At 42.9% G+C, this 16,372-nt stretch overlaps 1 protein-coding gene across 7 annotated transcripts in view; it reads left to right on the forward strand.

The window, feature by feature from the left end:
- The window catches only part of MYH10 (myosin heavy chain 10), a 1,221,191-nt gene that overhangs the window by 349,079 nt on the left and 855,740 nt on the right, over positions 1 to 16,372 (forward strand). For all 7 annotated transcript variants that reach the window (XM_086930637.1, XM_086930640.1, XM_086930641.1 and 4 more), the window contains one exon: positions 269 to 387. In XM_086930637.1, coding sequence (XP_086786763.1) covers positions 269 to 387 — 119 coding nt within the window. The remainder of the gene's footprint in view (positions 1 to 268; positions 388 to 16,372) is intronic.

The raw sequence follows: 16,372 nt of genomic DNA on the forward strand, positions 1-16,372 counted from the left end.
CTGGTTAGGGACCATTGTTCCTTTAAAACAAATCACTCCATAACACAACACTTTTTCTTGTTTGTACAGCAAAACACTTTGACATAAATCAGCAGATTGGGTGTACTGTAAATTTTTAAATGTAAATAAGTGCTAGAGATTGCAAAATTAGATCTATTCTGTTCAATACTTTTTGCTTAGTTTCCCTCAATTAGTTGTGTTGTGTTTTAAATGAATCACACTAGTGAATATTTCAATTGCTAAAACTTTTGTTGGTTAACCTCCTTAGCGGCCCAGAAACTTTGTCATCTGCTGGGAATTAACGTCATGGAATTTACCCGAGCAATTCTGACCCCGCGCATTAAAGTTGGCCGGGACTATGTCCAGAAGGCACAAACTAAAGAACAGGTATGTTCAGGTGGACGTGTGTTTTATATGTGACTATCTTCAGCTGTTTCACAGGCAGGTTTATTTGCTTTTCCTCCTCTGTCTCTGAGTGCCCTTCCTTCAAGGAGCGACGAAGTGGAGAAAGTGTTTATTATGTGACTAGAGGTATGATTACCTGTATAATTACCCTGTGAAATACTAATGCCATTTTAGAACCTGTTGAAAGTAATTTTGTAGCAGTCCTCATTCTTGAGATAGCGTATCAACAATGTATTGTGTATCCAGGAAAGATGGTATTACATGATTATAATAGTTACAATTTTTTATCTTTTGTGTTTTCATGTTTCATCAAAAATATCTCATCTAGACCAATAATAAGGCAACTATAAAAGAGTGGTAAAGGAAACTATATAACCCTCTAAACTGAATCATTATCTCTTCTCAAGCTTTTGCTGTGTGAATCTTTCTGGATTCACATGGTGTGCATTATTCTGCCATCTAGCAGTTGGGTCAAGAACTGTTCCTGGGTTTCCGTATTCTTGGGTGCCCTTGTATAGCATTTGGTGCTCTGCTCCTCCCTTACAGTGTCAGACATGGGCCCTAGAAGCTCCACTACGTGGTCGCTATCTGCAGATTATTTTTCTGCTCTTGAGTTTGGATGCATTGGAAGTAGCTCCTGGACGGAAGAAGAGTTTTATAGCAAACTGAAAGTGATAGAGCGCGCAGGTCACCCGGCTCACCGAATTTCTTTCCACGCACTGGGCCCTAGCGTGTAAATGTTTATTCAATTTCAATGATAACATTTTACTGGGGTGAACCAGGTGATTTTCCAATACGCGCTCCTATGAGTAATCGATGGGGTGACTCTTACACCACTTACTATTCATGTACCTGACTTACCACAGGCACATTACTCCTGACGGATCAGGAGCTAGCAGTGGACAGGTGATAAGGTTTTTTGTTCTAAAAGGGAGAAAATTCTACTTTACACATTAAATACTTTTAATATCACTTTAATGTATAATGACCACAGACACCTTGATGGTTTTAAGGGTTTTATATATATAAAGTTTTTAAATGAAAATGCCATTACAAGGAGGCAAATGCAAAGCAATACATCAATGACTAGAATCAGAACCAGAATGTAACTATGAATGAGAGTGAGTATCCTAGAGAAAAAGGGAACACTATAGGGCATGAATCATAAAAACATATTAACTAATATGGTTTAAACTAGGGCAAGGACGTGAGGAGGACCTAATGTGTGACCTAATAATTTTATACTAATCCCTAAACCTTATGCTATCTTTACTAACTTCACGGCAACCATACTAAGGGAAAGGGAATAAGTGGAACAATCTAGATAAACAGTCGGGTTTAACAATGTCCTATAGGAAGGGTAAAAGTGGAACATTTACTAATAATCAATTGCATGAAATTACATTCAAAGGAGATATGGAGAATATCACAGGCAAGATTGCTTTAATTAGAAGAGGAAAATTAAGGGTATAGTATAGACAGACACCTATGCCAATATTTACCTAAGTGAGAATGAGGACTAACCCTGGCCACGGGTCAGTTGGGAAAGAACGGGACAAGGACCCTCAAGGATTCAGGGAATACCAGAAGGTGAGCAGGTACAGCTCATGGACAGTCAGGACAGGATACCCCTCAGGTCTGGGTCAGGACTGGGTTCACCAAGGCACGACCAACCCCTCACAGCATCGGATGCAACGCCAGCGTTACCCCCTCTTCTGCACGGAATCCGCCAATAACCCCGATTGGGTTTTCGAATCTCCCAGCAAAGTGCTTCGCTTAGCACTTAGGACTAATTTCCACCCCTTGGAGTTTGTGGAAAGTTTCAGGCAGAATGCTCCGCAGCACTCTGTATCAGGCACCTATAGAGTTCGTAGGGTCAGTGACAGGTCTGCTACTCGGACAAGTCGGACAATTTCTCTAAGCTAAGCTAGGCTATATATACAGTTTTAAGTCCCCAAGACCACCCATAAATGTTGCAAAATGACAAAGTCCCATCTTCTGATTGGTCAAGGGAGGTGGTTTAAGACATTTGTCACCACCTATATTTCTATTACGTATTTCACGTGACATTACCCTCCCCCTAGCATCTGGGTTCCCAGGCATACGTGTGGGAAAGTACAATAGTAAAGTAAAGGTTTGAAACATTGTTGCATATTCAGAGTAAAAATAGCAAGTCTTCAAGGGCGAAGGTGCGCTTGGAAAGGACAGTCCCATTTTCAATAGCCAACTGGCCAGGTTCCATTGCTGCACGTCCCAGATCTTAGGTCACGTGATGAGGGATACGTCAGCTTCAATATGGTTCCCGTCCCTACTTCCAGGCCCTCATTTACGCGGTACATGAAAAGTAAGCGAAAACAAATTAATAACACAAAATAAAATGAATACACTGTACACCATGACCAACTACTCTTAATCCCTTATTTTATAATACTTATAGCATTAAGAGTTAGTGCAGAAAAGATGCATATACAAAAAGCGGCTTAAGATAGCATGAAGCATGATTAAAGACAAGCGGCCATTTTAGCAACAATGCGCATGAGCGAACTTTTCCCTCCAGATTGCGAGTGCGTCACATCACATGGGTATGACCGACGCATGCGCAGACTGGATTTCTGCAAAGCGGCCATTTTATTAATGTGCAAGCGTGATTATGATGAAAAAACACATAGGCAAGCCTCCTAGGGACACCCGTGTGTTGGGGAAATACAAATAAAAATGACAAACAATCGGAGTTAGTACAGTTATGATTTAGGCGAGGTTCATGAAAGAGAGCAAGTCGCGTTACGTGCGAATCCTTGCTCCATCAATTCCCTCTTTGATGATATTTACTATCATCACTACACATGAAAACAGATGCCAACTTCATTCTTCCATTTCATCCATGTCAATCTCAATGAACTTATTGTTGAGCTTTCTCTCCGCCTCTCTGTGAGAATGATTGTTCTTTGCTTTCTTATATATCTGGTGTCTTAATTCTTCTAATTCTAAGTCTTCAGCCTTTCGCTTTCCTCTTTTATTCACTATATATTTTCTGCATTTCTGGCATTTGCAACAGATGAATATGATCAGAACAATCACACCTATTCCAACTATTGGCATCAGTATTTTCCATAGAAGACTTCTACCTAAGTTAGAAAACCAACTACCTACAGAGGAGAGACCATCAGTCAGTCTCTTCCAGGCACTGTCAACCTCTAATGGTTTAAGTTCTTTTTCCAAATTAGTTGTGTTTCTTACATACTTCTTAATTTCGACACTTTTATCAGGAATGTAAGTGCAACAATGTTGTGCCCTCAGCATCCTGCAGACTCCGCCCTCTTTTGCCAATAAGGTATCAAGAGCAAGGCGATTCTGTAAAACCATTGATCTGATCGCAACCATTTCAGTATTGATCATCAGGAATCCAGCAGCAGTGTCAGTAGATAACCGATCCACTACTGTAGATAATTTGCAAATTCTATGAGTATTCAGAACTACCCCCATTCCAGGTATCAGTGCACTAAAAATATCACCTACAATTTCTCCTACACTTTCACGTTTGCTACGCACTAAGCCATCAGTAATCTCATTGCTTCCAGCTGCATTGTTCACATGGTATATTTTCGGAAAGACAATGCCAAAGTAGCAGCTTCCATACCAGTGATCCGGCAATTTGAAATAAGCCTTGTTTCCACATATATAATAAATTCCTGGAAACACAGGTTCTGACCCATTTTTGAAACCCCAACCTCCAATTACCTTGTAATTATGTTCACACTCGCTGGAACCAATGAATACATTGTTATAATAACTAGTCTTTTCTCTATGAAGACAGAGTTTCCCTTTCCGTTCAAAATCCAGCAACAGAGCAGGAGTAACTTCGCTTTGTGAGGTGTTATCCATGTTTTCTGCCCATCTAGGTGTTCTGTCCTTCTCGTCATTTGCCTTTTTCTGAAACTTTTCCCTTCTCTTCTCTGCCATTTTCAAGAACATTTTCTCTTGTGCATGTAAAGAACAAGTCAAGTTAGCTTTTCTAGCTTCATTTAAGTCTATGTCACCTATAGTCAGGAAATATTCCCCCATGTAGCGAGTCACTCCACCAAGTGTATGTACAAGGTTCAGATTCCCTCTAATAGGAAGTTCTGAAAAGATAACGTCAGTGTTTGAGTAATAGTACTGTAAAGTGCTTCTATAGAACAAGCTAGCTAGAATACTACAGGAGATTCCATAGGTCAGGGGTAAATGGTGGTATGTCACACCTTCAGCTACTGAAGTAGGTAGCATCATGCAGACATAGCAATCTTCTATTTCCATAGCTTCTACATAGTGCACTAAAAGATTAGCGAAAACATTTAAGTGTGTCCTGTTCTTCATTTGGTGATAATGTAGTTCACCCTCATCTGATGCTTCTAAGTCAGGTCGTGTATGTCTCAGACTCACTGAATTGTCACGTCTTTCTACTCTTCGTGGTGTTTCTTCAGTATGTACAACTTCTGCGTCTGGCGTCATCGAGTCCGTAGGATATATGTTAGGGTCTTTGCTTATCATAAAAGGTATAAACACTGTTAATCCTATCCATATCACTATCATTAGTACTATATTACAGATGCATATTTTACAGCAAGTTCTGCAACAGCTAAATCTGGACCTTCCATTGACATTTTAATCAGACATTTTATCTTACAGGTGGCTTTCTCAACCCCTCTTTGTTTCTATTCAGCAGAGGTTTTACTTCGCTTCACCTCAAGGAGGGTCTTCGTCAGAACTCCAATCAGCAATGGACTCTTCGTCGCTTTTGCCACTGGCTTCAGGCTCATCAATTTCTTCCAACACCAAATAAGTCCATTCAGGGCTCCGATACAGTTTGTTCTGTTTCTTTACTCTGCTGCCCTTTCGGATGAACTTTCCTCGGGCTTCTTTTCCTTCACGTTCAGCCCTTTTTCGGTCCTTTAGTTCTTCTTCGACTGTTTTGATTCTTATCCTTAGTTTCTTCACGTACCGGGGTTCACCCCTCTTTTCGATCTTTTTAGTGGTCGAGGAGACTTGTCCTTCCTCGTGAGCTCTCTTCTTTTCTCTCCTTGGCCGCACTATTGCTTCAGCAGTGTCTTTTTCCCTTCCTGTCTGACTAGTTCCAGGTCTTTCATCTATTTCTTCTGCCTGGTCCTTAAGCTGACCTAGTTCAGGTTTAGACTGTATGTGATCTTGGTTTGTGAGTGATTCACTGTACTCTTCTTCCTGAACATGTTCGTCTATTACTAACTGGCCCTGTTCATGCTCTTCGATCTCTTGATTTTCTTCCGCATGAACTTCTGCTTTGACTACTATCTGTCCCTTTCCAGTCTCCTCTGTCTCAGAAGGAGTGTCGATGACTTGTTCTGTCCCTACTTGGCCTACTCCCTGATCAGATTTTATGATGGCTTTGATGATCTGACCTTCTCCTTCTTGTTCTGACTCACCTGCACTGTCCCACTCACTACCTAGGTAAGAGTATTTTCTGGTTCTTATTGGATCAAGAACTTGGTCGTCGGCAGGAAACCATTCAACGTCTTGACTTGTGCTCGGTAGTTCGCCATCAGCGAGATCCGGACCCTCTTCTGGAGTCTCCTCAGCTGGGCTACCTTCAGCTTCAGTCGCGTTTTCTCCGGTTACCCGCTTCGTGTGGCTTGCATGGATCCACTTTGGTACGCCAGCACACTTCACAGCAGTTGTGGTGACAAGGATCACTTGTCGAGGCTTGCCCCACTTCGGTCCAAGGCAACTCTTCCGGGTATGTTTCTTTAACACCACCCAATCACCTGGTCTCAGTTTGTGTGCTGGAGTTGTAGGCCATTCGACAGCAGTCTCTCCAATCTGGTGAGAGATAGAACGCACTTGGTCACCCAACTGCCTGCAGTATTCTAGCACCATATCATCAGTAATACTTAGCAGTTTGTGTCCAGGTACCCATGCCTGTCGCATCACTCTTCCCATCAGAACTTCATGGGGGCTCAGGCCTGTCTTTTTGTTTGGAATACTCCTTAAGCTCATCAGCACCATGGGCAAAGCTTCTATCCAGTTCATTTTTGTGGAGTCACACAATTTCGCCAGCCTGGACTTGAGAGTGCCATTTATTTGCTCGACTATCCCAGAAGCCTCTGGATGATAGGCACAGTGCAGCCTTTGTTCCATTTTAAATGCTCTGCAGAGTTCCTTTAGGACCTCGTTTGAAAAATGTCCACCTTGGTCTGTTTCAATTGTCTCTGGAATTCCAAAGCGGGGTATCAGTTCCCTAAGTAATAATTTAGCTACAGTCAGGGCATCATTCTTCTTTGCGGGGTAAGCCTCCACCCACCGGGAAAACAAGCAAACTATGACCAGGACATATCTATATCCTTTGCACAGGGGCATTGTTATGAAGTCTGCCTGCATCCTAATGAAGGGACCTTCTGCTCTCCCAATGGTACTTTGCTCCACTACTGTCTTCTTTCCTGCATTGAATTGTTGACACACTAAACACCTCTGGCAAAGTTTGTCTGCTGTGCTCCTGAATTTTGGACTGTAGAACACCTTTTCAAACATTCGGCACATGGCATCCCTCCCAATATGTGTGGGTTCATGTATTATCCGGGCCATTGCGGTAACCAGTCGTTCGGGGAGTACAGGCATACCAGTTACGTGGACCACAACACCATCCTTTTCCCTTGGTCGACATTCATCCTGCCTCCACCTGTTCCTTTCTTCCCTGTCTGTTGTCTGTTGTAGTTCTCTCAATTCATCCCATGTTCCCAACCTTTCAAACAACATCAGTTGGCAGCTGCTTCCACCTCCCCATAGTTTAATTAGGAGGGACATTTTGTGTCGGGCGCAGTACTGGGCAATTTGGTCAGCATATCTGTTTCCGGCTGTCACCTCGTCATTTCCAGATCGGTGAGCCGCACACTTGACCACAGCCAATTCTTTGGGCAATTGGATGGCTTCCAGTAAGTTTTGTACTGGTTTCCCATTTCGGATGGGAGAACCTGAGGAAGTCATGAATTCTCTTTGCAACCATAGCTGGCCGAAGTCATGAACAACCCCATAACAGTACTGACTGTCAGTATAAACAGTTACTCTTTTGTTTTTCCCAATTTTACAAGCTCTTGTTAGAGCGATGAGCTCCGCTACTTGAGCAGATTTAACTTCGCAAAGATAGGAAGCTTCCAGGGTCTTTTCCAAAGTGACTACAGCATAGGCAGCACTCAAACCTCCATCCTCATGTCTCAAACATGAACCATCCACAAACATTTTGAGGTCTTCATCAACCAAGGCCACTTCTCTGATATCAGGACGGGGTTTTGTGCTAAATTCAGTTAAGTCTATGCAGCTATGTTCAATTTCATCTCCTGCCTCTACATCAATGGGAAGGGGCAATAGAGTTGCAGGGTTTAGAATGTTACATCGGGAAATTATTACATTTTCTGCACCAATGAGAATCCTCTCATACTTAGTCAGCCGACTAGGGGTGAGATACTGTGTCTTTGTTCGGGTAAGTAAGATCACAACTGAATGTGGAACAAATACAGTGACAGGATGTCCCATCACAATGTTCTCACTTTGCTCTAGACTAGTACAGGTAGCAGCTACTGCTTTCAGGCATCCAGGTAATCCAGCAGCCACTGGATCTAGGGCGGCTGAAAAGTAGGCCACAGGACATCTAATCAGACCATGTTCCTGGGTTAAGACCGAGAGCGCACAATTGTCTCTCGTGTCACAGAACAGTTCAAAGTTCTTGGAATAGTCAGGCATTCCTAAGGCTGGAGCTGTGCACAGATAATTTCGCAATTTTACCCAAGCAGTCATGCATTCATCATTCCAACAAACTGGGTCTTCCGCTCCTTTCTTTGTCATGTTAATCAAGGGTTTAGCTATAGCCGCGAAACCCACGATCCACTGTCTGCAGTACCCAACAACTCCTAGGAACATTCTTACTTCTTTCTGGGTTACTGGTAGTGACATTTCTCGAATTATTTTAATTCTTTCTGTAGTGACTTTCCGGATCCCTTTCTCTATCTGGTGCCCCAGATATTTTACTGAGGTTTTGCAGAACTGCAGCTTGTCTGGTGAAACCTTATGTCCTCCCTTTCCTAGGTGATTCAGCAAGGCAATGGTATCAGTGACACAGTCGTCTTGACTTCTAGACGCTACCAGCAGGTCATCTATGTACTGCACCAGGACAGACTCTTTAGGCAGTACTAGAGATTCAAGGCATTTCTTTAGAATCTGGTTGAAAATCGATGGACTTTCGGTGTACCCCTGGGGGACACGATTCCAGACATAGATCTGGCTGTTGAATTCAAAACTGAAAAGGAATTTGCTTTCTGGATGCAATGGGATGGAAAAGAATGCATGGCACAGGTCTATGACAGTGAACCATTCCGCATTCCAAGGAATCTGATACAGTATTACTGCGGGGTTAGGCACTATGGGACAGCAAGGTACTACAATTTGGTTTACCTTGCGCAGGTCCTGCACTACCCTATACTTTCCGCTAGGCTTCTTAATTCCAAGTATGGGTGAATTACAGGGACTGCTCATTACTTCCTGAATGATGTTTGCTTTGAGCAATCTGTTTAATTCCTTTGCGACTCCTTCTTTCACTTCTGCACTCATTTTATACTGTTTGGTATTTGGGTATACCGCATTTGCTTTTATAGCTATTTTAACTGGGTCTACATTTGCCATTAAGCCTACATCTTTTCCGGTAAAATCCCAAACTTCAGGTATTACGCTCGATCGGAGTTCTTCAGGTAGACTTTCAATGGACATGGGCTTAATTTCTGTGTCGGGCCTTAGTAACATCAATTTATATAGGCCATCTTCATCTGGGGTCTGAATTTCAACACCATTTGGTGAACAAAAGATGGTGCAACGCATTTTGCACAACAAATCTCGTCCTAATAGGTTTACGGGACTGGAATCACAGACCACAAATCTGTGCATTTCCTTGAAATTTCCTATGGAAATTTCCATAGGTTCTGTTACCGGAGTACTGATTATCTGATTTGATACTCCCACTACTTGGATAGCTTCTCCCGAGAGGGGTAGGTTAGGAACGTCCGCTGTTCTCACAGTGGAACGGGTAGCACCAGTGTCCAACAGAAAGGTGACATCTGTCCCTTCAACCTTTCCTTCAATGTATGGTCCAGTCTGGTCTACCGGTAAGGAGGCGCCAAGCACGCACTCCTTGTCCTCCCCTCTCAGGCCCCGTCAGTATTGATCATCACAGAGAAAAGTGTCGTTTAACAGGTACTGTGGAATGGGTGCATTTCTTTCATTCTCTCCTTCCCACACTTCGACCCTTTCATTCTGTTGACCCTGATTCCTATAATTTTGTCTAGGAGCGCGTGGCAACGGGGGTTGATTTACCTGCTGTTGGGTCTTTCGGATCCCCTCTTTCTGCACCTGTGGATTTAAACCATTTACGGGGGCATTATCAGCCTGCAAGTGCGGACATTTATCTCTCCAATGCCCCATCTGACCACATCCGTGACAGGGGAATTTTCCCATAGCCTCTTCTCTACTCATTTTTACCCGGGGCCTGCCTCCACCCCCAGCATTCGGATTTGGTGCATTATTAGTATTAGTCATTTTACTTAACTGTTTTTCTTGTTGTTCAGCTAATTTCAACTGAGCCCACATCACCTTCTCCTTTAGGGCTTTCTTTTTGTTCTCGATCTCATCTTCGCAGTATTTGGCATATTTGAGAACATCATCAATGGGTTTCCCTTGCCAACTGATTTTGTTATCTCTAATCCACTGGGATATTTCAGGTCTTAATCCTAACACGAATCGATAACTGAAATGGGTCATATCCTTCATGTCCACATTATCGATTCCACTGTAAGTTTTGAACACCTGTAGTAACCTTTCATAAAAGGAGTGGACTGATTCATCACGCTCTTGGGTAGTTCTATCTATACGGGTCCAATCAGTTTCTTTTGCAGGTACCTTTTTCTTTAGGTATTGTATGACTTGGTTATATTTTCTCATTACGTCAGGTGAGGGAGCTCCAGTTACAGAGTCTCTCTCGTACTCCTCATTGGGCCAATCGATTTCAATTTTACATTCGGTCCATAGGTCCACAGGTACTACAATGTCGAAAAACCCATCCAGGTCTTTCAGGAGACATTTCTGAACCTTTATGAAGCGTTCAACCTGTCGGTACCACTCAACCGGTTTCTCCCTCAATTTAGGGAAGTCATTGGTAAATGATACTATATCTTGTCTGGACCAAGGGACATGGACATATTTTCCCCCTGGGACTTCTCTCATGGGACATAATTTTTCCGGTTTGTCAACTTCTTGTAGGACATATTCAGCGGTCCGTGGTCTCTCCTTGCTATCCTCCTTTTTCTTTGCCCACCTGGCTTTCCACTTATCTAGATCTCCCCATTTCTGTACTAGGTTTATCAGTTCCTTAATCTGCATCTTCTTCCCTACTGTATTTAGGTTTTCTAAATCTTTATCTGAAAAATCTACTCTGTAGGATTTTTGTAGTACTTTGGATCTGCTAACATCGATTCCCATGCATGCTGCCGTGTCCATTAATTTTTCGAAAAATATTTTTGCATTCCGGGTGAGATTCTTGCACATGAACAACAACTCCTCTTCATCCCGGACATTCAATCGGTCTAATCCCACATTTCCTGCTGTCAATTCCTCTAATTCTATTCTTAATTTACAGATATTCAAAGGTTTCGGAGGAGAGTCCCCTCCTTCTAATTCTCGGGTCCATCTCTCTATTTCCTCAGGAGTTACTACCCTAGCACTTCGAGTCCCTGATGAAGACTCTATTAGTACGTCTTTGTTCCTAGTCTGAGTTCCAGTTCGAGACATACTACTTCCCTGTTCCTTATTAGGCAGATCCATCAAGGAAACCATGGACTCGCATTCACTTGCTTGGTCATCAATAATGAGTGGTTCCCTTCTGGGCGGGGGCATCATCGGGGTTATGACTGGAGTTTTTGGAGTATTCATTCTGTCCCCATATAGAGGAAAAACTGGACCAATGGTTACTGGAATCGTCAGGGCTTCAGGATTTGGATTAATCTGAGCTATGGCATGTATGAGATCGTTTCGCTGTCCTCTCAGGGCCTCCCTTTCCTGCTCGTGTAACACCCTATTTATGGGGGGTCCTGTATCATTTGGAGTACTAGAGAAGGATAAATATTCGGAGCTGATGGAGTTGACAAAACTGGTCTTTCCTCACCAAAGGGGTTATAATTCGGGACCACGGGGTCGGGTCTACCAAATCCCTCTCCTCCCGCTCTTCTCTGTTCTATCCCTGTGGAATCGGCTTCACTAGTACTTCTTCTTCCTGAAGGTCTCAATGGAGTAGTTAAGCTTTGAGATCTGGTTTCTTCATTATAAGGCGGGGGACCTTTCATAAATAAGTCCTCTAAAGTTCATCTTCCGATTCACCCAGGGGCATCAGGTGTCGGGTTTTCTCAGTACATTTCTTCCCTCCCATCATTTCATTAGCTCCGAACATGGGGAATAACCCTTCTACCATCATATTTTGTCTCCACTGTTTCAATTTCTGCTCCTTGGTTTCCTTTACCAATTTTGGATACCATCGGGTCACTCCCTTGTCCATCCGGGGTCTGTCTCGCTCTAGAGCCTCAATTTCCCATTCCTCTAGAGCTTCATACTGAGTTAATCTAGGTCTGGGATGTAATTCATTCATTCGGGTCCTCAGGTTAAATAGGACTCTCCCGTTAAAAGTACCATCAATGGGAAAGGCTAAAACTCCATCCTCCGCAGTGTACTTTACCCAGTTCTCTAACCATACACAGGTATGATACCCTTTTTCTAACATCATAAAAGAGGCGGGAGTATCTGGCGGAGGAATGATCACTCCCTCCCTAGTTCGTATGGGTTTGTCAGTTTTGAAGAAATTCTTTATTTTGCTGGCAAATGACATTTTTCTCTTTCCTCCGTACATGTTGTGAGGTCTGCCTTTGCTCATCAACTCTTTATGACACCCTAGATTTCTGGGATCAGGCAGAAAGTCAGGGTACCACATACACCGCTCGTAACAATCTATAAGCTCGGTGAGGAAAATTTTGACTACTTCGTTTGAGCTTCCAATGTTAGCGCGACTCCAATTTCGCAACAACCAATCAGTACAGAGGTTGCAAAAGTTCTTGACCAATGGGTGCGCGGCCTTTTCGCGAGACGCGTTCTCACGCTCAGGCACTCACCCCTCCCTTACAATTTCAGCTTCACTACACACCCGCTGGTTTAACCAATCCCAGCGCGGCACGGAGTGACGTCAGAGCAGCCCTTCGACTGACTCCCTCCTTTACAAGGTAACGGAAACTTTGTATTTTCTCTAAGGTGCTAATGTTAATTTTAGTCAACAACGTGTAACATTCGCCATTGTGTAGGAGTGTTCTAAAGAGATAGAAAGTTCTTCTTTTACTGCAAGTAAACCACTTCTGTCTACTTTTCATACACTTCGGGTAGACTTCTCTTGCCTACCCTATCACGCAAGCATTAGAAAACCTGCTACTTCCCAGACTCATCCACTTCTTTCCGGGTTATATACTAAGCCTAAGGTTTCGACAGCGTTTCCCTCTGCTAACACGCAAGCTCCGATGACTCTATTACTCCCTTAGTGTGACCCTTACTAGGTGATATCAGACCAAGGTTTCTATCAGCAGTCCCGTTACTGTCATTCACTCAGTTTTTCTGAAAAGACCTAATTAGCGCTTCCAGTTCCACTTGAACCATGCTCTAACCTTTCCTCCCTACAAATGACCTCAGAACGGAATGGATTCTACTCACCATCCGTTATACAATTCCCTGGGGATTTCAGACGACACTCAACAGTCACACACAATTGGTTAATAAAACATATAATATTTAGCAGCAATAAAATTATCTCAAAACAAATTAAAATATTTTAAAAACAGTTGCGCAATAAAATATTAAGTAACATAATCAATATTAAAATTTTAGCAGCACATTTATTTTTCACGGTTTATTTTCTAACTATCTTATCTACCTATCTTACTAGTCCTAACCATTCCTCTGCTTACCAGAAATTACTGATAGAGCGCACAGGTCACCCTGCTCACCGAATTTCTTTCCACGCACTGGGCCCTAGCGTGTAAATGTTTATTCAATTTCAATGATAACGTTTTACTGGGGTGAACCAGGTGATTTTCCAATACGCGCTCCTATGAGTAATCGATGGGGTGACTCTTACACCACTTACTATTCATGTACCTGACTTACCACAGGCACATTACTCCTGACGGATCAGGAGCTAGCAGTGGACAGGTGATAAGGTTTTTTGTTCTAAAAGGGAGAAAATTCTACTTTACACATTAAATACTTTTAATATCACTTTAATGTATAATGACCACAGACACCTTGATGGTTTTAAGGGTTTTATATATATAAAGTTTTAAAATGAAAATGCCATTACAAGGAGGCAAATGCAAAGCAATACATCAATGACTAGAATCAGAACCAGAATGTAACTATGAATGAGAGTGAGTATCCTAGAGAAAAAGGGAACACTATAGGGCATGAATCATAAAAACATATTAACTAATATGGTTTAAACTAGGGCAAGGACGTGAGGAGGACCTAATGTGTGACCTAATAATTTTATACTAATCCCTAAACCTTATGCTATCTTTACTAACTTCACGGCAACCATACTAAGGGAAAGGGAATAAGTGGAACAATCTAGATAAACAGTCGGGTTTAACAATGTCCTATAGGAAGGGTAAAAGTGGAACATTTACTAATAATCAATTGCATGAAATTACATTCAAAGGAGATATGGAGAATATCACAGGCAAGATTGCTTTAATTAGAAGAGGAAAATTAAGGGTATAGTATAGACAGACACCTATGCCAATATTTACCTAAGTGAGAATGAGGACTAACCCTGGCCACGGGTCAGTTGGGAAAGAACGGGACAAGGACCCTCAAGGATTCAGGGAATACCAGAAGGTGAGCAGGTACAGCTCATGGACAGTCAGGACAGGATACCCCTCAGGTCTGGGTCAGGACTGGGTTCACCAAGGCACGACCAACCCCTCACAGCATCGGATGCAACGCCAGCGTTACCCCCTCTTCTGCACGGAATCCGCCAATAACCCCGATTGGGTTTTCGAATCTCCCAGCAAAGTGCTTCGCTTAGCACTTAGGACTAATTTCCACCCCTTGGAGTTTGTGGAAAGTTTCAGGCAGAATGCTCCGCAGCACTCTGTATCAGGCACCTATAGAGTTCGTAGGGTCAGTGACAGGTCTGCTACTCGGACAAGTCGGACAATTTCTCTAAGCTAAGCTAGGCTATATATACAGTTTTAAGTCCCCAAGACCACCCATAAATGTTGCAAAATGACAAAGTCCCATCTTCTGATTGGTCAAGGGAGGTGGTTTAAGACATTTGTCACCACCTATATTTCTATTACGTATTTCACGTGACATTACCCTCCCCCTAGCATCTGGGTTCCCAGGCATACGTGTGGGAAAGTACAATAGTAAAGTAAAGGTTTGAAACATTGTTGCATATTCAGAGTAAAAATAGCAAGTCTTCAAGGGCGAAGGTGCGCTTGGAAAGGACAGTCCCATTTTCAATAGCCAACTGGCCAGGTTCCATTGCTGCACGTCCCAGATCTTAGGTCACGTGATGAGGGATACGTCAGCTTCAATATGGTTCCCGTCCCTACTTCCAGGCCCTCATTTACGCGGTACATGAAAAGTAAGCGAAAACAAACTAATAACACAAAATAAAATGAATACACTGTACACCATGACCAACTACTCTTAATCCCTTATTTTATAATACTTATAGCATTAAGAGTTAGTGCAGAAAAGATGCATATACAAAAAGCGGCTTAAGATAGCATGAAGCATGATTAAAGACAAGCGGCCATTTTAGCAACAATGCGCATGAGCGAACTTTTCCCTCCAGATTGCGAGTGCGTCACATCACATGGGTATGACCGACGCATGCGCAGACTGGATTTCTGCAAAGCGGCCATTTTATTAATGTGCAAGCGTGATTATGATGAAAAAACACATAGGCAAGCCTCCTAGGGACACCCGTGTGTTGGGGAAATACAAATAAAAATGACAAACAATCGGAGTTAGTACAGTTATGATTTAGGCGAGGTTCATGAAAGAGAGCAAGTCGCGTTACGTGCGAATCCTTGCTCCATCAAAAGAAGAACTGAAGAAACAAAAAAAAAAACTGTTGGACACCAAAGAACTAAAGATGTGGATGATCACAGGGTTTATCCCGAGGATCTTAGGCTTTTTTCAACTCTAGCACACCATGAGGTCCCTCGACAGTGTGGCTGAAGAATGCGGGTAGGGCATAGAACACACTCAATTCATATTCTGCCCTAATTGTCACCACAAGTTTACACAAAAGGACAGCCATCAAGTATGCAACTTGCACCTGCCCATGGACTTCACAACAGAGGTCAGCGTCACCCGCACTGAGTTCCAACCTAAACCCCACATAATGGAGAAGAACAGGTTTGCGCACTACACTATGGCACAGACCCAAAAGCGAACTCCTAAAGTAGAGGAGACACACAGCCTTGATGACACAGAAATGGTGCAGCAACAAGAGTCTAATGCGGAGACAGTCACCGCCAAGAGGAAAAGAGGCATCGTTAAAATATACCCATTGCCAAAGACTGAAGATAGGGGGAACATCGGATATGGAACTGAAGGGGTCTAGCTCCAAAACTAGAGAGCCCACATCCAGCTTGAAGTTGGCAGAACTAGAACGGTGGCCCAAAGAGACCTTCCAATCTAGAAGGATAGGGAGGCAAAGTCACTGAACCGGCCTCAGCTGTGAAAGGGGGCATGGAGCATGGGAGGGAGAAGTTGTCTTTGGAAAGAGATACTTCAGTGCAGAAAAAGAGTACATTGACTGTTGACGCGCAGAAACAAAATGCTCAACATCAAAAAGAGGCTCTTTGAGGCTGCAATG

The sequence above is a fragment of the Lissotriton vulgaris genome, chromosome 7 (genome assembly GCF_964263255.1).
Source record: "Lissotriton vulgaris chromosome 7, aLisVul1.2, whole genome shotgun sequence".
NCBI lineage: Eukaryota > Metazoa > Chordata > Amphibia > Caudata > Salamandridae > Lissotriton > Lissotriton vulgaris.